The 24,203-nt window shown below is 57.9% G+C and overlaps 2 protein-coding genes across 7 annotated transcripts in view; one reads left to right on the top strand and one right to left on the bottom strand.

Annotated features, from left to right (window-relative positions):
- Positions 1–5,564, top strand: part of ATG9B (autophagy related 9B) — a 12,315-nt gene extending 6,751 nt beyond the window's left edge. The window contains exons 9-15 of one of the 2 annotated variants that reach the window (XM_019031075.4): positions 496–732; positions 947–1,080; positions 1,239–1,335; positions 1,531–1,654; positions 1,740–1,881; positions 2,050–4,024; positions 4,346–5,564. In XM_019031075.4, coding sequence (XP_018886620.1) covers positions 496–732; positions 947–1,080; positions 1,239–1,335; positions 1,531–1,654; positions 1,740–1,867 — 720 coding nt within the window. In that variant the 3' untranslated portion in view covers positions 1,868–1,881; positions 2,050–4,024; positions 4,346–5,564. Of the gene's footprint in view, positions 1–495; positions 733–946; positions 1,081–1,238; positions 1,336–1,530; positions 1,655–1,739; positions 1,882–2,049; positions 4,029–4,345 lie in introns of both variants that reach the window. The other variant, XM_063708859.1, reaches the window with a different exon arrangement.
- NOS3 (nitric oxide synthase 3) lies at positions 3,162–24,203 on the bottom strand. 5 transcript variants are annotated; one of them, XM_031013283.3, is made up of 26 exons: positions 23,779–24,151; positions 22,424–22,535; positions 20,923–21,071; positions 20,550–20,712; positions 19,109–19,200; positions 18,877–19,018; positions 18,472–18,611; positions 18,193–18,367; positions 17,160–17,261; positions 16,335–16,529; positions 16,143–16,216; positions 15,795–15,939; positions 15,456–15,560; positions 11,262–11,329; positions 10,751–10,867; positions 10,480–10,654; positions 8,698–8,830; positions 8,493–8,571; positions 8,175–8,362; positions 7,473–7,645; positions 6,953–7,163; positions 6,775–6,862; positions 5,282–5,403; positions 4,375–4,523; positions 3,836–4,030; positions 3,162–3,746 (listed from the first exon to the last, which is right to left on the bottom strand). In XM_031013283.3, the coding sequence occupies exons 1-26, from the start codon at positions 23,934–23,936 to the stop codon at positions 3,585–3,587; spliced, it is 3,612 nt and encodes a 1,203-aa protein (XP_030869143.1). In that variant the 5' UTR covers positions 23,937–24,151; the 3' UTR covers positions 3,162–3,584. The 5 variants fall into 5 exon arrangements, with proteins under 5 accessions (XP_030869143.1, XP_055248377.1, XP_030869144.1 ...); XM_055392402.2 differs by lacking the exons at positions 3,162–3,746; positions 3,836–4,030; positions 4,375–4,523; ... (4 more) ...; positions 8,175–8,362; positions 8,493–8,571 and having other exon boundaries at positions 8,713–9,117; positions 23,779–24,200; XM_031013284.3 differs by lacking the exons at positions 3,162–3,746; positions 3,836–4,030; positions 4,375–4,523; ... (8 more) ...; positions 10,751–10,867; positions 11,262–11,329 and adding an exon at positions 13,510–14,560 and having other exon boundaries at positions 23,779–24,203.

Raw genomic sequence — 24,203 nt, 5'->3', positions numbered from 1 at the left:
TGTGCCGTTGAGCGGTCACTTCCCTTCCCTGTGCTCTCGTGCCCTCATCTGTCAGATGGCAACAATGGCAATGTGCTCTCCAGAGCACAGCCAAGGCCAGGCTTGTGAAGACACAGATTATGTCTGTATAGCCTATAATGGAGTTGCTGGCACATAGTAACGTCAGGAAATGGGAGCAAAGACCACCTGGGGTGAGGAATGGGCTTGGCCGGTGGGTGGGGCTGAGTAAGGACTGGTGCCTGGACCAAGGCTGTCAGGATCACCCTGGGCAAAGCACTGAGGCTCAGCCCTATCCCCGAGCTGGCAAGCAGTCCAGGGGTGACGAATAGATGACAGGCCCAGGTTCTGCACTGCTGCTGTATTTTTGGGTGATGGTGAACAAGTCCCCATTGTGGTCTGTTTCCTTCACGTGGAAGATGGGGCAGTGTTTCCTGTCCCACCTGTTCCCATAAGGCTCAGTGTTCTTAGCACCTGAAAGACTGCCCTTGCTCACAGTGGCTCTCGGCGGGACAGACTGAGGCCTCGCTGTCTCAGCGTGCGGAGGACGGCAAGACTGAGCTTTCTTTGATGCGGTTCTCCCTGGTGCATCCACTCTGGCGCCCCCCAGGGCACAGCTCTAAGTTTCTTGGGCACCTCTGGGGCCGAGTACAACAAGATGCAGCTGCCTGGGGTGCCACCTCGGCTCGCGGCCCCTCCACCCCGGGGGTGCTCAGCAACTGCACCTCGCCCCTGGTGAGTCCCAAGCCTGGCCTCCCCTTCTGCCTTCACCCCCACAACTCCTCTCCAAACCCTTCCCCTCTAGCCTCACCTTAGGTAGTAACCTGCCTCACCAGCCCCCGCCCCCAGCCTGCTCTCCTGCCTTCTTTAGGCCTCTGCTTCCTCCCTACTCCGTTTCTGTCCTCTCTTGTGACTCCCTGTTTGGCTTTCCCTCTCCTCTTGCACCCAGCCTGAGGCCTTCCTGGCCAACCTCTTCGTGCACCCTCTCCTGCCTCCGAGAGATCTGAGCCCGACAGCCCCCTGTCCAGCTGCGGCCACAGCCAGCCTCCTTGCCTCCATTTCCCGAATTGCCCAGGACCCCAGGTGAGGAGTGGAGGCTGAGATGCAGGGGTGTGTGGGGGGGTGGGCTGATCCTGTAGGAGTGGGGAGCTGGGGCGCTGTGGGGGGATTCAGAAGGGGAGCCCTCTGGGGTGTGGTGGGAGGAGGGCATGACTTTTGACCTGCTTCATGTTATGTTCCAGCTCTGTGTCCCCAGGAGGCACTGGGGGCCAGAAGCTGGCCCAGCTCCCAGAACTTGCTTCTGCCGAGATGAGTCTCCATGTCATCTACCTGCACCAGGTGAGTAGAGGGGTGCCCAAAGGAGAAATGTGGAGAGAAGGCAGGTGAACAACATGGAGACTGAGGCGGGGTGGAGTCTACGGAACGGTCTAGCAGAGTGGCAGGAGGAGGCTGAAAAGCCCTCTGCCTCTACCCCAGGTGCTTGGCCCTGCCCTTCTTGGGGTGTGGCCCTCATTCCTCCTCCTTTCCATGCAGCTTCACCAGCAGCAGCAGCAGGAGCCGTGGGGTGAGGCTGCAGCCTCCATCCTGTCCAGGCCCTGCTCCAGCCCCTCACAGCCACCCTCGCCTGATGAGGAGAAGCCATCCTGGTCAAGTGACGGTGAGGAGGGTGGGGCCTGCAGGGGACAGAGCCTGGTGGACACTGGGCATCATGGAACTGCCCAGCTGATGGCCTTTTTCACCAGGCTCCAGTCCTGCCTCTAGCCCCAGACAACAGTGGGGAACCCAGAAGGCCCGGAATCTGTTCCCCGGAGGGTTTCAGGTGACCACAGACACCCAGAAGGAGCCTGACCGGGCCTCTTGCACTGACTGAGACGACTCCTCAGGGTCAGTATTGCCTCCTGTGAGGGGAGGGAGAAAGGACGGCATAGGTAGTTGGTTTGGAGTCAGACTTGAAGCGATGGGAGCAGTGGTGGGAATTTGGGGTGATGGGAGGTGGTCATCTCTGGAATCTAGACCCCTGGACTGCTTGCCAAGAGCCGTCTCCTCCCACAGGTACCCCGGCTTCGGCAGCCACAGGAGATTGGAGGGTGGAGTAGAAAAACACAAGGAGTCATTGTTAGAGACCCCATAGATGACAGGCCCAGGTGCTTTAGTTGGGCAGGACCTGGGAGTCAGTGAGGAACTCGCCCTGAGAACAGAGAAAAGGTAGGAAAGGAGAGGAGATGCTGATGGCATCTGGAAACAAGTCTTAGAGATGGTCTCCACCCGGAGGGGATAAGGGGAGACACCCCCAACTGGAATGTGTCCTGGAGCGGCTGCCTGGGAAGAAGTCCTTGAGTTTCCTCAAGGTGGGGGACAGAGGTCAAGGATGAGGCCGAGCTAAATGGAAGGGTGACAGTGAGGCAGGTGGGCTTTAAGGCTGTGGATTCGTCATGCTGGCGGCTGCCAGCAGCACTTTCAGGTTCCTTGGGGCTTGTAGGGGATGGGGACTTGTCAGTGGAAAGACGGGAGGAATGATGTTTTTGGACTTCAGTACGGGTGTGATGTCTCAGGAAGTGGGTGTGGCTCCCCATCCTGTATGAAATAAGCAGTAAAGCTTGCTCATGGCTGTTGCACATCTCTGTGACTCTTGTTTCTGGCAGGCCCCACTCCTGGCAGCTGAGTGCTGCACCTGCCTTCTTGATCACGAGCCTGAGAACTGCACGGGGGAGCAGCCCAGACAGGCTGGAAACCATGTTTTCAGAGTGCAGGGTCAAGTGGTGTGTAGGACTCTGTCAAAAGAATGACCCCTTTCCCCACCACATACCCACAACTGCACAGGTTAAAACAGAAATCTTGTCATTTTATAATTGTAATCCACGCCGGGTGCAGTGGCTCACACCTGTAATCCCAGCACTTTGGGAGGCTGAGGCGGGTGGATCACGAGGTCAGGAGTTCAAGACCAGCCTGGCCAAGATGGTGAAACCCCGTCTTTACTAAAAATACAAAACCTAGCCGGGCGCGGTGGCAGGCACCTGTAATCCCAACTACTTGGGAGGCTGAGGCAGGAGAATCACTTGAACTTGTGGGGTGGAGGTTGCAGTAAGCTGAGATCACGTCACTGCATTCCAGCCCGGGCGGCAGAGGGAGACTCCGTTTCAAAAAAAAAACAAAAAACTGTAATCCACATGAGCTGGGGTAGGCACTTTAGTAGTTCTCCTAACATCTGGCACAGTCTCTTACGGTAAATCTTCAATAATAAATACTTGATTTAGAGATTAGACTTTACAGGTAAGATACTCCTGAGAGAGGCAAGAGGAATCTAACATTCGCCTAAGAAACAGGAAGGGGGTAGCAGTAGGCCCTGGGGTACCGCTGCTGGGAGGGGCCTTCCAGATTTAGGCGGACCCAGGCCCGAGGCAACAGGCCTAGAGAGGCAAAAGAGGCGTTTTGCTCCTTCCTGGAGGAATAATGCTGAATCCTTGCAGCCTCTGGACAGGTGTGAGAAGGCACCACCTCAAGAGGGGAGGAGCGGGGCTGATCCTGGTCGGGCGGACCTGAGTCGGGCAGCCGCTCTCCCGGAACTGGAAGGGAAAGCCAGGCGGCTCTCAGGGGCTGTTGGTGTCTGAGCCGGGAGGGTCGAACGCCCAGGGCACTGCGCCCCGCAACTGACGCTCCTGCAAGGAAAAGCTCTGGGTGCGTATGCGGCTTGTCACCTCCTGGGTGCGCAGCGTGAGCCCGAAAATGTCTTCGTGGTAGCGTTGCTGATCCTGTAGGAAAAGAGCGCAGTGGATCAGAACCCGACTCGGAGACCTTAGCAGGAACCCCGCACGCTCAGGCCCGGCCCGCCCCTCCGCACCCGCAGCACGCCGATGACGTCGCCGGCCTCGTCCAGCTCCATGTCGCCCTCCGTCGCCAGGATGCGCTGCACGGTCTGCAGGACGTTGGTTGCCATGGTGACATCGCCGCAGACAAACATGTGGCCCCGCTCGAGGCACAGCACGCGGTGCACCTCCGCAGCCAGCTCCGTCCTCAGGATGTCCTGCACGTAGGTCTGCGGGGCGGCGGGATTAGGGCGGGCCCTGGTGGGGGTGGGCGCGGGGGCGCAGCCCGGGGCTGCTGGCTGGCCCTGGACGTGAAAGTCTCCGGAGCGGGCCTGGTGGGGCCTGCTTGCCCTGGGGCGGTGTCAACAGGGGCAGAGCCAAAGGGGCGGGGCGGGGGCGGGAGGAGGCGGGCCTAGAGGGGCCGGGGCACAAGGATGGGCCAGAGTGTGCAGGGGTGGCTGAGTGGTCGTGGGAGGCCACGGGAGGGCCATGGTTGGTGTGCCCCGCTGGAGAGCGCGAGTCCTCCCCTCTCTCCCTATCTTCAGGTTACCATTGCGCCCTCAGGGTCTCACACCTTGGGGTTGTCAGGTTCCCGGGAGAAGGCGGTGAGGACTCGGCCAAACACCCCGCGCTGCTGGGCGTTCTGCACCTCGTCGCGGTAGAGATGGTCAAGTTGGGAGCATCGGCAGCCGAACACCAAAGTCATGGGAGTGGGCTGCAGCCCTGCAAGCAACCCCACGCTTGGGAAGGCTCTTCTCCGGGGCACAGTGCTAGTGGGGCCTCCCCACAGGCCACCGTCGCCCAGCCTGGCAGCCCAGCGTTTTGGGCTGAAGCCACCATTACTTTGGCTGTTTCATCTCTAAGAGAGTGCAGAATGCTTTCACAGAGACCCTGCACAGCCCTGATTTACAGAGGGAAGGGAAGCGCGGGTGAGGTGGTGGCCCCTGGTGGAGCTGCGCTAGAATGCGCGGCTTCGGACTCAGAATTCCATGCCCTTTGCATTGTGTGACATCGCAGTCCCCTTCCCTGCTCCCACTTCATATTCTCCCATACTTTTAACTCTCCTCCCAGTCACAGCCCTCTTCTTTTGATTGACAGACCACCCTGGGCACCCCATGCTCAATATGAACACCTTGTAGCATCCTTAGGTCTTGGACAGACCTCGGTCAGCTCTGGCACAGTCAAGAATCCACCTTGGGCAGTTCTTCTTTGAGTCTTAGCCCTAATCCCTTCGAAAATTCTATTTTCCTTTGTCCTTAATACAGTCAACACCTACTATGTACCAGGCACCAGGAAGCCAGACACTCAGGGCCCAGCCCTTGCCTTTGGTACCTGCCCTCCCCTTGGTCTCATGAGCATCTTTTCAGCTTTGTGGCCTTTGTTTCCTGCCCTCTCTTTCCTATTTCCTGCCTTCCAGCCCCACCCCTCTGTCCCTAGATTGTGTGACTCCCTTCAGGCAGTCCTTTAGTCCCCAGCCTCACCTTTGCTCTCAATGTCATGCAGCCGCTCCTGCCAGAATCCCCGGAAGGGGGCAATGCCAGTGCCTGGGCCCACCAGGATGCAGGGCAAGCTGGGATCGGGTGGCAGCCGGAAGGAAGGAGCCCTGGCAGGAGAGACACTCCATCAGGTCCCCTTTGCCTTTCCTGCCCCACCATTCTCACCATGCAGGGTGGGTGGAGCAAGGAGGACCCAAGCTCTTCCCATCTCAAAAAAAAATTAAAAAACAACAACAACAACAACAAAAAACTCTACTTGCTGAAACTCCTTGGATCTGTGGTTTCTGGAGATTGCACCAAAGGAAATATAGTTCATTTTGGATTGAAGAATACTTAGATGACTCAGGGGATTTAGAAAACGTGGGAAGGGTGAAAGACACTTTCAGTTCATAATGGGTTCACTAAGTGTGTTTATTTTAAGTATCCTTAATAGTGGTATTTAGTTTATGTTCAGTAGATGGGTACGGTTTATTTGTAGTTTAGCCACCTGGGTGGATTTGAGTCACCAGGCCCAGCTGATGGCAGCCTAGGAACTGTTCTCAGTCCTACCAGGACTTTTGGTTCCTGGCTGCGAGAGCGGGCAAGACTTCTGGACACAGCATGAAGGAAGGGTCTCTTAAAATCCTTCACCCTCGGTCCAGGTGCAGTGGCTCACACCTGTAATCCCAAGACTTTGGGAGGCGGAGGTGGGAGGATCGTGAGGTCAGGAGCTCGAGACCAGCCTGGCCAACATAGTGAAACACCGTCTCTACTAAAAATACAAAAATTAGCTGGGCGTGGTGGTGGGTGCCTGTAATCCCAGCTACTCAGGAGGCTGAGACAGGAGAATCTCTTTTTTTTTTTTTTTTTTTTTTTTTGAGACAGAGTCTGGCTCTGTCGCCCAGGCTGGAGTGCAGTGGCACAATCTCGGCTCACTGCAAGCTCCACCTCCCAGGTTCATGCCATAGGAGAATCTCTTGAACCCGGGAGGCGGAGGTTGCAGTGAGCCGAGATCGTACCACTGCACTCCAGCCTGGGTGACAGAGCAAGACTCCATCTCTGGGGGAAAAAAAAAACAAAACCTTCACCTTCTTTGAGTCCTTGGTGACGCTAAGGCCAAGGGTGGTCTTAACCCTAACTAGTAGTTCTCCCTGGATTGAGTGAGGATTTAGTGACTGTAGTTCCCAGGTGCCATGCTGCCCAACATCAGACAGCCCAGGAACATAGGAACACAGAAGCTTTCAGAAAGCCACAGGGCCAGCCGGTTTGATCCCAGCTCTGGCTCTGGGAGCTATAGTTTCAGGGCAGAACTCTGAGTCTAAATGAATGAGAGAGCCAAAGCTTAGCCAGAGTTCTGAAGTGACCTAATGACACCACACCCTTGACATGTTACAGAGCTCCTTCCTGTTTCCAGTGACACCCCTCACCAGTGACACTCCTCACCAAAGCTGCCACCCTGACCCTGGGCAGCTCCCCACCAAGTCCTCCATCTCACTTACCCCCGGATGAAGCAGGGCACAGGGTCTCCGGGCTTGAGCTGGCTTAGCCACGTGGAGCAGACTCCATAGTGCAGGGGGCCCAGTCCATCTGGGGGTGGGAAGGAGAGGCTGGTGAGGGGCCAGAAGGGGCCGGTCCCACCCCTGCTGTGGCCAGGCCTGCTCCTGCTCGTTGCCTCACCCTGAGTCCTGTATGCCAGCACAGCTACAGTGAGGTGGATCTCTCCTGGGTGGGTGCTGGGTGCCGAGCTGACTGAGTAGTACCGGGGCTGGAGCAGAGGCAGCTGGGTGAGGAGCAGTGGGGCAGGCAGTGCCACCGACGGGAACTGCTCCAGCACCTCCAGCAGTGTGGGGCAGCGGAACCACTTCCACTCCTCGTAGCGTCGGGGATCCTGGCGGGGCAGGATGCAGTGGGTTGGAGGCCCCATAGCCCTTCCTAGTAACCTCCCTTCTTGACCCCTCCCCCACTGAGCCTCTTTAGGGTTTCTCCCTGCTCAGTTCAGGCCAATAGAGCTTTCTCTAAGACCTGGAGAATCCAGCCATGAATTCCTCCCTGAGGAGCTGGGTCTTAAAGCACCAGTGCATGTCGGCCAGGAGAAGAAAGTCCAGGGGGGACTTTGCATGGGGGTTTCCTGCCACTGGGTCCCCCCCAGCTCATCCCGTCTCTCTAGCCCCTGTGCCTCATTGGGGTGGCCCCCAACCTGGCTGAGGGCCTCCAGCTCCTGCTGTTCCCTGGGCTCTTCTGCCAAGGTGCTGAGCAGCCGCAAGAGCTGAGGGCTGGGTGGGGAGGTGATGTCCAGGAAGAAGGTGAGAGCCTGGCGCAGCGTGCACGGGGGCAGCCGGGGGTCCCGCACCCAGCCGGGGGGAGGGCCACCTGGGGATAGTACACAGGGAGCTCTGAGGACAGGGCCCAGCAGGACTGCAGTACCTGGGCTGATGTTTGTGTTTTGGTGACTGTTAGAGAGCCTGCCCTTGAGCAGCGGGGTCGGCCTGTCTAGGTAGCCTCAGTGTATTGTTTGGGGGCCCCTGGCCGGACTGGGTTGGTCTGGGCTCCTCTGCCTCTGACTCCACCCCCTTATTTTAAATAAAACCCAGGCATCGATGTGGCAGCAAATAGCCCCAGTGCCAGCTCCAGAGCAAGCTAGATTGCTAGGGGAGCCTTGAAGAGGAGCCCAGAGGGAGGGGACAGCCTTTTGGTGGGGGTACATTTGAGGGTGTGGGGATGGTCCAGCAACAAGGCCAGCCCGGCAGTGGGCAGCACAGCCAGCTCTGAGCCTGCCTGCTGAGCTGTGGAGGAGGTGGCCACCCCCTGGGTCGGGTCCTGAGCTCCTGGAGGCCTGGGGCCGGGGGTGGGGCTGGGCATGGGGCTGGTGTGCCCTGTTGCATCCCAGGCTGCCCCTCACCAGGGCTGCCCTTCTCCAGCTGCTCTACTGCCACGGGCTCAGTGGGCGCCGGCGGGTCCTCCACGCGGCTCAGCAGCGCCTCCACAAGGCCGGGCCGGTTGGGTGGGCAGACACCTATGTGGTCCCCCGGCTGGTACTGCAGCCCCTCCTGGCCTCCGGTGTCCAGGCGCACCAGGATGGTGGCCCTCCTGGGGGTGGGGAGAGGGGCACTTATGGGGAGTCAGAGAGGGGTGGGGGCGGGAGAATGTGGGAGGAGGAGGGTCCAGGGTCAGGGTGTTCAGGACAGGGGTGGGGGGGCGGTAAAGCCGTCGCCCTCACGTGGACTTGCTGCTTTGCAGGTTTTCCACTGAGCGGATTGTAGCCTGGAACATCTTGCGCCTGTGCACGTGGATCAGACCTGGGGGCGGGGAGGGGCAAATGAGGCAGCCTGAGCTAGGCAGCAGGGCCTGGCCCCAGAGTGCTTTAGTCCCGGGGTGTGGGGGCCTCAGAGAACTAGCCGGGTTAGGGTGAGGGCAGGGCCCACCTGGCAGCAACTGCAGGCCCTCGGCCTGGGCGCTCAGCCGGTACCTCTGGCGCTTCCAGCTCCGTTTGGGGCTGAAGATGTCTCGCGCGGCAGCCTTGGCATCCTCTCCCACACAGAAGGTCTCACATGCGGCCTGCGGGACAGGCCAGTGAGGGCTGAGGACCTCCCGCCACCAGGGGTCGCCCTAGTGAGGCGCCTGGGCGGCTTCACTGCGTCTTGCTCCTGGGGGGTTGGCAGCCCCAGTGGCTGAGGCCGGCGCCAACGACAGCACCTTTTCCGCCAGCCCATTTCATGGATTGGCCGCTGGGCCCAGGGACCCGGCTGGCTCTTTCTCTGCGCGTCCTGATTGGTGCATCGTTCCTTATCTGGTGCGTGTTAATCCCGTGATCCGAGAAGCATAGTGCTTGGCACACGGTAGCTCTGTGAAGGCGTGTGTGTGTTCAGACCTGCATTCAAATTCCGAATCCCGTACTTACAGTGACATGCCTCAGTTTCCCCATCTTTACACCTCATTGTGTTCTGGTGAAGATTAAATGAGATACTTTATGTAAAGCCCTTAGCTTTCCACAAAGTGCGTGCAGATAGTAAGTGCTCCTGGGAAGGGACGCACAATTCGGGCGGCAGAGGGGACCCCACGGGGCAGATCCCTGGGAGGGTGTGGATCCCGTCTACTCCTGGTCAGGCACACAGCTGGAAAACTGCTGGGCCAGTCCCAGGCTTGAAATCCAGGGCTCACCCGTGATTGGCTGAGCCTCATATCACCAAGTCCCGTCAATCATTCTTTTGTGGTGCGTGTGAAGTCTTATATCTCTTCCTTCCTTCCTCGGCCCCCTCCCTCCCTTCCTTCCTATCTCCACTGCTGCTGCTCTGCTTAGCTCAGCCTTCCTGCTTCTGGTTCGGTGATGCTGTAATGGATCCTACGCCTCTAAAGTCCTATTCCCAAAACCTGACGATGTGGTCTCATCCCGCCGCAATGGCTCTTTTTGTTTAAATTCTTTAACTCTTCTTTTTCGTTCCCTTCTTCCCAATCAGGGCCTATGGGTTTCTGCAGCCTGACCTCCCCGTCCCTGAGGTAGCCCCCCCTGCCTCTCCTCCTAGGATGCCCTCCTCCTCCAATCAAGGCAAATCTGCTGAGCTCCAGCCTGGGCCCCGGGACAGCAGCACTGCCCTGAACAGTGTGGCACTGGGGAGACCGAGCCCTTGTCAACTGCAGACATGATCCCCAGACAGGCAGCACTGCCCCTGAGGAAGCCCAGGCTTAAAAAGCCACAGCCCCCAGGGATCCACCTCTCCCTGTGCTTGCTTGCCTGGCCCGGGACCAGTTCTGCGGTGCAGGCACCGCCCCGGGCTGTCTGGCCTCTGACTTCCTGTGGCTTCTGTGCTGGCCTCAGCTTCAGCCCTTGCCTCTGTCTGACCTTCTCTCCGTCCCTTCCTTCTCCCTCCATCCTGCCCATCCTGGGTGGGGTCCCCTGCCCTGCCCTGCACCCCCTCCCTTTGTGTGCCCACTTGTGAGGCCCAACCTGTGCCTGGCTGAAGCTCCCTCCTGCCAGGGCCCTGTCTGCTCTTTCGGCTGCACTTCTGCCTGGGCTAGGCACCCCCTGTGGTCGGCAGGGCCATGTCATCCTCTGCCCCTGACCCAGAAGAGCTGGCTATGCCATGGAGAGATGAGGGTGGATTTTGGAGGGAACAGGAAGGGACCAAAGAACCAAACAGAATCAGGGCAGAGGTAGGAGGAGGCATCCCAGGTGGGAGGAGTCAGAGCAGGGGCTGGGCTGGGCTCACCTGGAAGGCAGCCTGGGCCCAGCCTCGGAAGGCCTCCTCCTGGCCGCACAGCTCGTCGCCCTGGCCCAGCTGCAGCAGCCGCTCCCCGCCCAGTTCCTCCAGCCGTGTGTCCACCGCACGAGCAAAGGCGCAGAAGTGGGGGTATGCTCGGGAGCCGAGCCCGAACACACAGAACCTGGGGTGCAGGGGTCGTCACTGGAGCTCCCTTCACAGGCCACGTTTGCCCAGGCAGCTTGCCCACCCGTTGCACCCCTCTTGGTGAGGCCCTGACCTGAGGGTGCCCAGGGCCCCTGCACTGTCTGTGTTACTGGACTCCTTCCTCTTCCGCCGCCAAGAGGACACCAGTGGGTCTGAGCAGGAGATGCTGTTGAAGCGGATCTTATAACTCCTGGCAAGAGAGGACAAAGACAAGGTTGTCACAGGGCCCTGGGGATACAGCCTAGGCCCAGCCCCAGCCCCAGGGACAGCTTCAGGGTCTCTGCCTCTGGGACAGGAAAGGCCCTGCCCTTGGGAGGGGCTGAGGGCCAGCATCCCTGGGGTTCCGAGCCTGGGGCTCTGCCACACCACACCCCCCTCTCTGAAGACCTCAGGACTGTCCCGGCTCTCAGAAGCAGGCAGGTCTGGACTGCCATTCCAGCCTGGAACGGAGGGCATCCTGGAGCCCTGGCTTTTGGTGGGAAAACGACTTGAGGCACAGAGGGAGAGCTTTTCAGACCCCCTTTCTGTTTGTGTCTCCAAATGCGTCAGCTCCCCCAGCTCCCCCAAACTCTCACCCAACTCACTTGTGCTGTTCCGGCCGAGGGGAGCTGTTGTAGGGGCCGGACATCTCCATCAGGGCAGCTGCAAAGCTCTGGCGAGGGGAGTGTTTGCATCAGGGTTAGTTTTGTTTCATTTCAAACTACATAGAAGTTTAAAACTGTACCAGCTGATCCTCATTATTATTGATTTGTAACTTAATTTTTATTTGTTTTGAAAATTTCAAAAGCGATCTGATGTTTTTGAAAAACGACATTACAGAAATGTGTAAAGTGATAAGACAAAGACCACCCCATCTTCCCTCCGGGCATATGCGCCATTGACAGGTGTTAACCTTCCAGCCCTTTTTCCTTGAACTTACGTGCATGTGCATATTTATAGTTTTTTTTTTTAAGTAAAAGTGGCACCATACTGTACTTCCTTGGTTTTAATCAATAATTTATTGCAGACATCCCTCCAGGTCAATACAACAATATTGACGTAAGTAGTAGTATTGTTTTTAGACATGGGTCTTGTTCTGTTGCCCAGGCTGGGGTGCAGTGGCTCCATCATCATTCACTGTAACCTCAAACTCCTGGGCTTAAGGGATTTTTCTGCTTTCCTAGTAGCTGGATCTACAGGTGCGTGCCACTACTCGTGGTTAATTTTTAAATTTTCTGAAGAGATGGAGTCTCACTGTGTTGTTCAGTCTGGCCTTGAACTCCTGGGCTCAAGCGATCCTCCTGCCTGGACTTTCCAAAACATGACCTCAGTCTTTTTAGTGGCTACATTGTACTTCACTGAGACTGAAGGGCAGCTCGGTGGTCTGGGAACAGGTGCTCCCTCAAACGCCCTTGTACGTGTGCCTTGCTCCCACTTTTAAATGCTTCAGCTGGGTAATCCTTAGAAGTGGAGTTGCTGAATCCCCACTTGTTGGGGCAGGCAGATCGTCCTCGCAGCTGCAGGGGAGGGCACAGCTCTTTCCTCACTCCTGGCTAACAATGGCTAGAGCAAATCTTTCCTGTGTTAGTGGATTTCATGGGTGGACAAACTCTCAGTTCCTTCAGCAGTGTCCTGGTCACTAGCAGACATTGTGCAGGTCGCCCTCCTCAGAAGACCACGGCCCTGTTTGTACTGCCATGAAGACGCGGCATCAAGCGGACCTCCCAGGGGGAAGGAAGCTGGAAGGAACTGCATCTGGTGCTCAGCTGCAGATGCCTCTGGGTGCTGGTTCCCAAGTGCGCCAGAGTTAGCAAGAACGATTTGAATTTCATTTTTGAATGTTTTGTCAACGTGCAACACAAGTCCAGAGGTGCACACGTGTTGTAAATGTACAACTCTGTATGTTTTCACAAACTGAACACACCTGTGCAACCAGCATCCCATCGAGAAACCAGCCATTACCCGTGGCTGGGCGTGGCGGCTCACGCCTGTAATCCCAGCACTTTGGGAGGCTGAGGCGGGTGGATCACCTGAGGTCAGGGATTCAAGACCAGCCTGGCCAACATGGTGAAACCCCGTCTCTACTAAAAATACAAAAATTAGCTGGCCATGGTGGCAGGCACCTGTAATCCCAGCTACTCGGGAGGCTGAGGCAGGAGAATCGCTTGAACCGGGGAGGCGGAGGTTGCAGTGAGCCGAGATCACGCCATTGCACTCCAGCTCAAAAACAAACAAACAAACAAACATTACCCACATCCTAGAAGCCAACTTCGTGCCTTCTTCCTGTCACTGCCACCCCCATCCCAGTGACTAACTCTTCTCCTAATTTCTAACTCCGTGGATTAGTTCTGCCTGTTTCTGAACTTTATATAAAGTGAACCCTGTAGTACAGTATGTATTCTTTGGTCTGGCTTTTTTTTCTCTTCACATTTTTTGAGATTCACCTGCACTGTTGTGTGTGGTTGTGTTTCGTTCACACTTAGTGTGATATGGCACTTGAATATGCCACAATTTATCAGTATTTGTCGATGGTCATTTGAATTGTTTCCAGTGTGGGGTATTACAAACAAATTTGCTATAAATATTCCTTATTTTTAGTGAATATACCCCATTTTCTGTGAGCTGTATTCCTAGATTTGTTAAAAATTTGGGATAAAATTAACATACATTGAACTGCACAGATATTAAAGGGCAGTTTAATTTATTTGTATTTTATTTTGAGTAGAATTCTTGCTCTGTCACCCAGGCTGGAGTGCAGTGGCGTGATCTCGGCTCACTGCAACCTCCACCTCCCAGGTTCAAGCAATTCTCCTGCCTAGCCTCCTGAGTAGCTAGGACTGTAGGCGTGCGCCACCATACCCAGCTAATTTTTGTATTTTTAGTAGAGACAGGGTTTTGCCATGTTGGCCAGGCTGGTCTTGAGCTTCTGACCTCAAGTGATCTACCCACCTGGGCCTCCCAAAGTGCTGGGATCACAGGCGTGAGCCACCGCGCCTGGCCTGGCAGTTTTATTTTTTAAAAAAGTGAAAGATTAAACATGCATCTACCCTATGACCTACCAATTCTACTCCTAGGTATTTACCCAAGAGAAATAAAAACATAAGCCCACAAAAGCCGGGTACAAGAATGTTCATAACAGATTTATTCATAATAGCCCCGACCTGGAAACAGCCCAAGTGTCACCAACAAGAGAATGGGTAAACAAACTGGGGATATTCACACAATGAACGGCACTCAGCAGCAGAATGAGTGAAATACTGAGTCACGCAGCAACACGGGTGCGTCTCAAAAACAGCCTGAGCAGGAGACGCCGCAACACCGCGTGCTTCCATCTAGGTGCCGTTCTAGAGCAGGTGAAACTAATCTGTGGTGACAGACACTTCCGGCAGGGAGACAGACTGGGAAGGGATTCACGTGAGGAACTGATGAGGGAACTTTTCAGGGTGATGAAAATGTGCTATGCCTTGTGAAGGCTGTAGGTTATATGGGTGTCTATACACCTTTATGCTAAAAAAAAGTCAATTGCTGGTGCTATTTTTCTTTAAAAGGTAGGTCAGAATGAGGGCTGAAATGGACACTAAGGCAGCAAAAAGGGTTTCACGAGATTCAAACTTGCTTAAGATACTGAGGGCCAGGTGCAGTGGCTCACGTCTCTAATCCCAGCACTTTGGGAGGCCGAGGCAGGTGGATTGCTTGAACCCAGAAGTTAGAGACCAGCCTGGGCAACATGGCGAAACCCCATCTCTGTAAAAAATACAAAAATTAGCTAGGCATCATGGCATGCACCTGTGGTCCCAACTACTTGGGAGGTTGAAGTGGGAGGATTGCTTGAGTCTAGGAGGTTGAGGCTGCAGTGAGCTGTGATTGTACTACTGCACTCCAGCCTGGGCCACAAAGTGAGACCCTGTCTCAAAGGAAAAAAGAGAAAAGAGTACTGAGGAAGTACTTAGTGCTAATAAGGCCTTTAACACGTAGAAGCTGGAGCAGGTAAGACTCAGAAATGAGCCTAGCCTGGGGCACCTCAGAGATACCTAAGCTTGCAAGAGAAGGAATTCAATGATGGTACTCTAGCTTTGTGTTTCTTTTTAAAAAGTGAAGTTATTTAATCTATGTTGGCATCTAAACAGCGCTCAATTTCTTCTTTTGAAAAAGGAGCCTGCGGCAGGAGGATCTCTTGAGGCTAGGAGTTCAAGGCCAGCCTGGGCAACATAAATAGGTTCTCAAAATAAATAAAACAAAGAAAATAAAATAAAATGCTGGAATAGTGTTGTACATGTTGTCAATGTACAGCTCTGTGTATTTTTACAAACTGAACACACCTGTGTAACCAGTATCCCATTAAGAAACATTACCCGCATCCTAGAAGCCACCCTCAGTGACGTATTGCTGTTTTTCTTGTCAGTGCCCGAGCACAGTCTAACCTCTTGGTCAGCCAGGATGTGCCTTCCTTGTATTAAAAACTTGCACTGATAATGGAAATGACTTGGGGATGCAGTTAAGAAAATGTGCTTGCAGGGAGGCAGCCACATGGGTGGGCTGGGAGTGTAGCTTGTGTGGGGTTTCAGGCTCCAGGGGTCTCTTAGCATCTCCCTTTCCATCCTGCCGTGTGTGTGTGTGTGTGTGTGTGTGTGTGTGTGTGTGTGTGTGTGTGTGTGTGTGTGTGTGTGTGTGTGTGTGTGTGTGTGTGTGTGTGTGTGTGTGTGTGTGTGTGTGTGTGTGTTGGGCAGAGGTTCCTGCCCAGTCACTCCAATTCTGAGTCTCTCCTCATTCCCAGCAGCCCCTTTCCTGGAAGTTCTCACCTCTCCATTCTCCGGGGGATCCCCATTCCCAAATGTGCTGGTTACCACCAGCACCAGCGTCTCGTGTTCGAGGGACACCACGTCATACTCATCCATACACAGGACCTGTGGGTGGGAAGACAGATGTCCTGGGTGCTGTGGCCCCCGGAGGCCCTGCCCTCCTCACTCTGGCCTCCCTGGCAGTGCAAGATTCAGGCCCCAACTTGATCTCTGAACACCTGTGGTTCCGGGTTCCTCATGAGTCCTGACTTGTAACACTTCCTGTCTTCCAGGGCACCCCTGAAGATGCTGATAGAGCCCCCTCTTTCTAGCTCCCTGCTCCCCTGGGCTCAGCCCTACCCGGGGATCAAAAGCCTTCCGGAAGAGTCTCCCCAGCTGCTGTGCGTAGCTCTGGGCCCGGCCGGTCTCGGAGCCATACAGGATTGTCGCCTTCACTCGCTTTGCCATCACCGTGCCCATGAGCGAGGCGGAGATCTTCACGGCGCTGCGGGAGAGGAAGGTGTGAGGGTGTCCCAGGTGCACAGAGGCAGGGCCTCCCCAGGCAAGGGTCCAACCCCCTCACAACAGGGTTTTGGGATACTGAGTGGTAGGCCCAGAACACTGCTGGGGCAGGGTCCCCCAGGGTGTGTGGGGGAGAGTGGGGCCCCCAGGGTGTGTGGCGGAGAGCGGGGCCCCCAGGGGACCCACTTGGCCACTTCTTTAAAGGTCTTCTTCCTGGTGATGCCAGTGCCCTTGGTGGCACTCCCCTTCCAGGGGTCTGGCTGCAGAGAGATGATGGGGTTGGGAGGGGAGGTAAAGAAAAGGAAAGGTTAGAGGTCCCCAGGGACTGCTTAGAATTAGAGCTGGGCCCAGGCTGGCGGAGCCAGTTAGGGTGGGCACCTGGTAGCGGAAGGCTGGGGACAGGAAATAGTTGACCATCTCCTGATGGAAAACAGGAGTGAGGCTGCCCGAGATGGGGGGCACGATCCAGGCCCAGTCTGCAGGGCAGCCCCCTCTGGCCTTCTGCTCATTTTCCAGGTGCTTCATGAAAGAGGCCGTGGCGGCGTGGTGGTCCACGATGGTGACTTTGGCCAGCTGGAAGGGAGAGAGAGGGGGAGAGGCTCAAACCAGACCCATAGACCTTGCCCATTCTTCCTCCACCACTCCGGTCACCCCAAACCACATGTGCCCTCGATTACCCCATATCTAACACACCCTGTGTCTCCTCAAACCACAATGTCACCCTCACCCCAAACCACATCATGCGTGGTCATGCTGCAGGTTCAACATGCAACAGCAGCTCTAATCTCCAGCATCTGCATGCCTGGTCCCCAAACCAAATAGCCCACAGAAATTCTCAGCAGGCCCCGGCTTCCTCAAACTACAACTCCTGGTGTGCCCTTGATCCTGGTATTTGTTTCCAGGATCCAGTGGGTCCCACAAACTGCAATACCCAATATGCCCTGAGAATCAGCATGACTGGGCATGCAGTAAACAGCAAGGTCCCTGGCACACAGTAAGCCACCAGATGACAGCTCCTGGAATAGTACCTGCCCTGTCCCCGAACCTCAGGCCAGTGTGCGCCATGGCACTGGGACTATGGAACTTCTTCTGCCTGTCCAAATCCTGCCCTAGTTTCTAAATGGCTGCCTCTCCTCCTTCCCCCGCCCCTGCTGCCCCCATACGCAAACCCTTTGCCTTCCTGGCCAGTCTGGGCCTGTGTACCTGGTAACTGTGCAGCACGGCCACGTTGATTTCCACTGCTGCCTTGTCTTTCCACAGGGACGAGGTTGTCCGGGTATCCAGGTCCATGCAGACAGCCACATCCTGGGGCAGAAGGGTGTGTGGCATCGGTAGGGACAGAGGTGATCATGGGGGTGGGGTGGGGAGACTATCTCTGTTTCCCGTGCATGGCTGGAAGGAGTGAGGTGGGTGGTGTCCATTGGGAGGCCTGGCTGTCTAGGGGGCTGGTTCAGGTTTTTGCCTGCGAAGGCACCTCAGAGCAGAGAGGGACTTTGGGCCAGTCGCTCCTCAGCCCCAGGCTTTAATTTCTCATCTCTAAAATGGGTCTTAACCTTTTCCGAGTCAAGGTCCCCTTTGAGAATCTGATGAAAGCTCTAGAGCTATGGGTCCTATGCCTGAAAGAACAACTACATGTTCACACCCATCCCCGTGCCCCCCTCACCCACCCACTCACACCCACACCCACCCACACACCCACACACCCACACCCACCCACCCCCACAAACCCACAATTTCACACTCACCGCCTACACACATCCACACTCACACCCACACACCCACACTCTCACACTCGCCCCTACACACCCCACAAACCCACACTCGCCTACCCCTACAAACCCACACACATTCACCCCTACACACCCCACAAACCCACAGTCACCTACCCCCACAAACCCACAGTCTCACAGTCACTGCCTATACACACCCACAAACCCACACCCACCTACCCCCACACACCCACACACACCCCCCTACAAACCCACAGTCTCACACCCACTACACACCCCACAAACCCACACTCTCACACTCACCCACTCACACCCCCACACACACCCCTGCCACCCCCTACCCCTTTGCTTCAGTGGTTCTAGAGCTTGTCCTCAGTTCCCATTTAGGAGGCAACCCTGGACCTGCTCTGATTGTCCCCGTGGCTGGCATTTTGGGGATGGAGTGAGAGCCAGACTCCTGCCTTGGACAGGTGCATTCGGTGCCCAAGCCCCACCCCGCACCTCACCTCCAGGATGTTGTAGCGGTGAGGGTCACACAGGTTCCTCGTGCCGATCTCAGTGCTCATGTACCAGCCACTGAAGGGGGCTGCGGGGAACTCCAGGCCCCCAATTTCCAGCAGCATGTTGGACACTGCCGGGAGGGCATACCAGCGCAGGCCCAGGGCTGCAAACCACTCCAGCCTGGGGGTGTTGGAGTGTGGGATCAGCACCCCCTTGCAGGCCCTTCTTGAGAGGCTCAGGGATGGCCCCCTCCATCCCACCCAGTCAATCCCTTTGGTGCTCACGTGGGGTGCTCCAGGGGCACCTCAAGGACCAGCTCGGGGGGCAGAAGGAAGAGTTCTGGGGGCTCATCTGGGGCCTGCAGCAGCAGGGGCAGCACGTCGAAGCGACCGTTTCCTGGGGTCCAGCCGTGCTGAATGCAGAGCTGTGGGGAGTGGGCCAGAGGGGGGCCTGGGGCTGAGCCTCATGCCCTCCTCAGGGACCCCTCCATCCACTGTCTCCTGCCTTCATCTCCAGGATACCTCATTGGCTGGGTCTCCGTGACCACCCAGGCACCCCTCCTTTGGTGTTTTTCATCCTTTATCTCACCGAGGCTCCCCTCTTCCTGCCTGGATCCCCCGAGCCTTCTCCCACTGGTTTCCTCATTCTCCACCTTGGGGACACCCTCATGGGTGGCCCTCGGTGCCCACCTCAGTGATCTCCACGTTGGCTGGGTCCCCCCGCACAGAGCCGTCCTGCTGCCGGTAGCCCGCGTAGCGCACCAGCTGGCTGTTCCAGATTCGGAAGTCTCCTCGGCCAGGGCAGCGCTGCGGGAACACTGTGATGGCCGAGCTGGCACGCATGGGGAAAGAGCTGGTCAGAGCCCCGCCTTCCCTGCCTTGGGGAAGAAGGCTGGGGCCTGGCGTGGTGGGGGGCACTCACCGAAGGTTGCCCCGGTTGGTGGCATACTTGATGTGGTTGCAGATGTAGGTGAACATTTCCTGGGCAGACCTGCAGTCCCGGGCATCGAACACCTGAGCCAGCCGAGGCAGCGGGAGAGGAGGGTGAGGAGAGAGACAGGGGATCTTGAGTATCAGCCCCAGAGGAGCTGCTGGTGAGGAGGCAGGGGCCATGGTTCACTCCATGGCACCCTCCTGACCATTGGCATCCACACTGATCCCTTCCTGCCCTGCTCTCTGACATATGTAGCACCATCCCGGCTGCTTCTCATCTCCTCCCTGGGCCAGGTGTCTCCCCATCCCTACGGAAGCTGACTTGGTATCCAGTACAGAGGAGGGACTCAGCCTCTGCCAAACTGATGCTTGGGTTAGGCACCAACGGATGTCTAAGAGGCCGCCTAGGAGTGTGGGCAGCAAATCCCCCATGATCCATGGCATTCAAGAAAGGACGGGTGATTCTCTTTGAGCACATGGATGGTGGGAAGGGAAGGCTGCACCAAAGGCCTCCTAGGACCCTGCTCATCCTGACATTCTGAGTGGAGGCCGCAGGAGGAGGCTGGGAGGTCCACTCCTGCCTGAGGGAGGAGGAAACGTGTGTCAGTGACAGGGGCAGGGGAGTGGCAGGGACCAACCTGGGGTCAAGGGAGGGATGCAGCTCTGAGTGGGGTCCACTATGGCAGCTCAGATGGATCGAAGTTGAGCTAAAGCTTTGAACGACTTAGAGGGTCAGGCAAGTGTCAGATAGGATTGTTTTTATTTTATTTGAGGTTCCTTTGGGATTCACTGGGCACGTGGCTTTATTTCAAACTCTTTGGCGGCCAGTGATGGTGAAGGAGGCCAAGGCCATGGGACCAAGTCCCCCATGGGGCAGCTTGCTTCTCTTAGTGCTGTGGTCACAGGCGTTCCAGTAACCAAGGCCAGCCCCGAGTCTGTGGGCTGGGGTGTGAGGGAGGGTGCGGGCCGAAGCAGGGGAACTGGGGTAGCAGTGGGTGTGGGTGAGGGGCTGCACTGGACTGGCCTGGCGGGAGAAGCCTTCTCTCTTGGGGGAGAAGCAGCAGCCAGGGCTTTTCCAGGAGGCTGCTCCTGCTACTGACAGCACCGCCCAGGGAAGCTCCGCTCAGCTGTCCTCACCCCCGCAGCAGGTCTAGACTTCCTCACCCCTGCAGCAGGTCTAGACTTCTTTCCCCTCCTCCAGCCAAGGCACTACCATAGGGCCTGATAACCAGGTCTTCACTACTGGGCTGAGGTTCCCCTGGGTGCTGAGGGTGGGGCAGTCCTCCTACCTTTCCAGTCTCTAAGGGAACAGGCAAGGATCTCCCCCATTGTTTGGGACCTCCCAGCCCCCGGGAAGCCTTAGGAACTGCCCCGCCACCCCGCTCCCCTTTTGGTAGCGCCCGGGTCTCTCAGTCGCTGGCCAGCCGCACCTGCAGCTTCCCCCACTGGATCCGGCCCACGCAGCGGGGAGCGTTGCGCCAGGCCTGCTTGGCCCCGAACACCAGCTCGCTCTCCCTAAGCTGGTAGGTGCCTGTGGCTGCCACCTCGGCTTCCACCTCTTGAAGCCGCTGTTCGTGGGCCTGGGAGCCGCTCCTGGGGAGGAGAGGGGTGGGAAGGGGACAAGCAGGAAGTTGTGTGGGACAGGGACGCCCTCCTCCAGGCTTTGTGCAAGCGCTGGGGGAGGGCGGGAGGGGCCCATGTGGTATTAGGATCTGGGAAGGGAGTGGGTCATGGGAAGGTCGTCACGGGGTTTCTGGGGCCTCAGTGGGACAAGGGAGGCTGTGGCATCCGGGAAGCTGTCACCTCTTAATGGAGCTGTAGTACTGGTTGATGAAGTCCCGGGCCTGACTCAGCAGCTGCTCAGGGGCCGGGGGGCCGGGGGAGGGCCGGCCCTGTAGTTTCCGTGGAAATACCAGGGAGCCCAGGCAGCGTCTTGGGGTGCAGGGCCCATCCTGGGTCGAGGGAGTGCAAAGGTCAGGACAGGCCAGGGTGCAGGGGTGGGATGGGAGTCAGGGGCAGGGAGGAGGGGTGCAGGGGTGGAACAGGGGGAGAGGGAGGAGGGGTGCAGCGGTGGGATGGGGGAGAGGGAGGAAGGGTGCAGGGGTGGGATGTGGGAGAGGGAGGAGAAGTGCAGGGGTGGGACGGGGAGAAGGAGGAAGGGTACAGGGGTGGGAGAGGGAGGAGGGGTGCAGAGGTGGGATGGGGAGAAGGAGGAGGGGTGCAGGGGTGGGACGGGAGCAGAGGGAGGAGGGGTGCAGGGATGGGACGGGGGAGAGGGAGTAGGAGTGCAGGGATGGGACGGGGAGAGGGAGGAGGGGTTTAGGGGTGGGATGGGGGAGAGGCAGGAGGGGTGCAGGGGTGGGACGGGGCAGAGGGAGGAGGGATGCAGGGGTGGGACGGGGAGAGGGAGGAGGGGTGCAGGGGTGGGTCGAAGCAGAGGGAGGAGGGGATGCAGGGGTGGAATGGAGCAGAGGGAGGAGGGGTGTAGGGGTGGGACGCTGGAGAGGGAGGGAATGCAGGGTGGGACGGGGGAGAGGGAGGAGGGGTCCAGGGGTGGGAGAGGGAAGAGGGGTGCAGGGGGGGTGAGATGGGGAGAGGGAGGAGGAATGCAGGCAGGGGACGGGGGAAGAGGGAGGAGGGGTGCAAGGGTGGGACGGGGCAGAGGGAGGAGGGGTGGAGGCGTGGGACGGGAGCAGAGGGAGGAGGGGTGCAGGGGCTGGATGGGGAAGAGGGAGGTGGGGTTTAGGGGTGGGATGGGGGCAGAGGGAGGAGGGGTGCAGGGGTGGGATGGGGCAGAGGGAGGAGGGGTGCAGGGATGGGATGGGGAGAGGGAGGAGGGGTGCAGGGGTGTGATGGGGGAGAGGGAGGAGGAGTATAGGCATGGGATGGGGGCAGAGGGAGGAAGGGTGCAGGGGTGGGATGGGGAGAGGGAGGAGGGGTTTAGAGGGGGACAGGGAGGAGGGGTTTAGAGGGGGACAGGGAGGAGGGGTTTAGGGGTGGGATGGGAGGGGTGCAGGGGTGGGATGGGGGATAGGAAGGGTGCAGGGGTGGGAGGGGGGAGAGGGGTGCAGGGGTGGGATGAGGGAGAGTTTGAGCCAGGGTTGGGGGTAAGGCTGGAGGCTGAGGGTCACCCAAGTCCCGTGCATGTCCCTCAACTCCTCTGGTTCTTCCCAGTCCTCTCCTCTTTTTGGAAACAAGGGACCAATTCAAAGACGGGTTGAGCTTCCCTCTCCCGCCCCATCTGAGGCCAGGCCTTACCCACCCTTTCCCTGGAGACGATGGGGACAGGGCATGCCGGCCTTACCTGCTGCGCCTGGGCGCTGAGGGTGTCATAGGTGATGCTCCCCACCTCCCAGTTCTTCACACGAGGGAACTTGGGCCCCTCTGGGGGCTGGGTTAGCGGGGAGCTCGGGGGGCTGTTGGGAGCCAGGGATAGGGTCATCAGGAAGGGTTTGTTTCCTTTCAGCCTCCCCAGATGTCACCCGGAGGCCCCTGTTACAGCACTGGCGATCTCACAGCCCACCTGCCGCATGCCTTCTACCGTTCCCCATGCCTTAGGAGCTAGGGGCGAGCTGTGCCTCCGTTTATAGACCAGGTTCCTGGGCTGCAGGGGCTGCTGGTGCTGAGCTCCTGAGCCCCTGACCCGAGGCTGAGTTCGCATCCCACCTGCAGTGCCCACCTCACCTCTTCTGGAGATGGGGTGTCCACCCCCCGCAAAGCTGCTATAAGCCCTACCCTGAGGGGGACAGAGCCTGGTGCTTGAGTGGAGGGAAGCCCTGCAGGGATTCCTCAGCCCTGATTTCCCTCCGCACTCACAACCCCTCCTGACAGCAGCCCCATGTGTGAAGGGAAGCCTCGCAGGCCTTATCACTTCCTCCCAGAGCCACCAGCGGCAGGGAGGAAGGGAGGGACTCAGGCCAAGGGTGCGCCTGAGCAGCAGGGCCCTGGCCCTCAGCCTTCCCTGCATAGCTGCCTGCAGCCCCAGCCTGCCCCCGGCCGGGCACCCCACCAGGCCTCCGGGTCTTTCCTCCCTCCTGGGACCTCTACCCCCGGGAGGACTCTTGTGGGAACTGCATGGTCCAGTTTTCGGGTGACAGCCACGAGGCGAGGGGGCTGGAGCAAGGGAAAAAAGCCTGGTGGCTCTGTCTTCTCAGCCTGCTTACCCCAAGGGCCTGAGTTTCCTGCCCAACTCTCTCCCTCTTCTGGGAGACCCCACTTTCTCACTCTCCTGTAACCACTGCTGTCAGCTCCTTTCTTCTCCAGCTAAATAATCATCGCTGCTGTTGAAGGCTTGCTGTGAGCTAGAAACTTACTTCCCCATGGAGTAAGTATTGCCATATCTCGTTTTATATAAATGGAGGTTCAGAGAGATTAAGTAACTTGCTCAAAGTCAAACAGCTCCTGGCGGCAGAGCAGCATTCAAACCCTGGCCAGATTCTATAGCTGGCACCCTTACTCCCAGCTTTCACCTGCCGACTCTGATCCTGGTCTCCTTTCTGAGCCTCCCAGACTGTCCTGTTCTATGCACATCAATAGCCCTTTTGCATTTGTGACCTGGCCCTCCCGGCTCAGCTACAAGTTCCAGACCTTCCCAGCCCCAGGCTTCAGGCCTTGACACCACCCTTGTTGCCCACCTGCTCCTAGCTGCCTGGCCCTTACCTGTGTTCTGGTGCTGGTGGGAGTAGGGATGCTGGGGCCCGGCTGGGCTCAGGGGCCGGGGTGGCTGGGCCCTGCTTGCCGCACAGCCCAAGGCCCAGCCCCAGCCCCAGGCCGCAGGGTGGCCCGGGCTCCTGGGCCACGCTCTTCAAGTTGCCCATGTTACTGTGTGTCCACTCTGCTGCCTGCTCCAGCAGAGCCCTGGCCTTTTCCTTAGGAAGAGGGAGGGGACCGAGAGGAGGGGGCAGTGGGAGGGGGCTCTCCAGTGCTGGCCCTCGCCCCGCCCCTGTCCCATACACAATGGGACAGGAACAAGCCCGGCTGGGAGGCTCTAAAGCCTCAGCTCCACGCCCGCTGGCCTGAAGGGTGGGGGGCCGGACGCCTGGGTTCCGCTGTGAGGACTGAGGCTGATAAGTGGGAGCCCAGGT

This window comes from Gorilla gorilla, chromosome 6 (assembly GCF_029281585.2).
Source record: "Gorilla gorilla gorilla isolate KB3781 chromosome 6, NHGRI_mGorGor1-v2.1_pri, whole genome shotgun sequence".
Lineage (NCBI taxonomy): Eukaryota > Metazoa > Chordata > Mammalia > Primates > Hominidae > Gorilla > Gorilla gorilla.
Note: the sequence above shows the minus strand (reverse complement) of the source record. Positions and strands in the feature narration are given on the sequence as shown.

Coding starts and splice junctions, on each gene's coding strand:
- NOS3 (XM_031013283.3), bottom strand. CDS start 23,936: ATGGGCAACTTGAAGAGCGTGGCCCAGGAGCCCGGGCCACCCTGCGGC. Junction 21,072..22,423: donor TCAGCGCCCAGGCGCAGCAG/GTAAGGCCGGCA, acceptor CCCTCGACCCAG/GATGGGCCCTGCACCCCAAG. Junction 4,031..4,374: donor GGGAACCTGACAACCCCAAG/GTGTGAGACCCT, acceptor GCCGCCCCGCAG/ACCTACGTGCAGGACATCCT.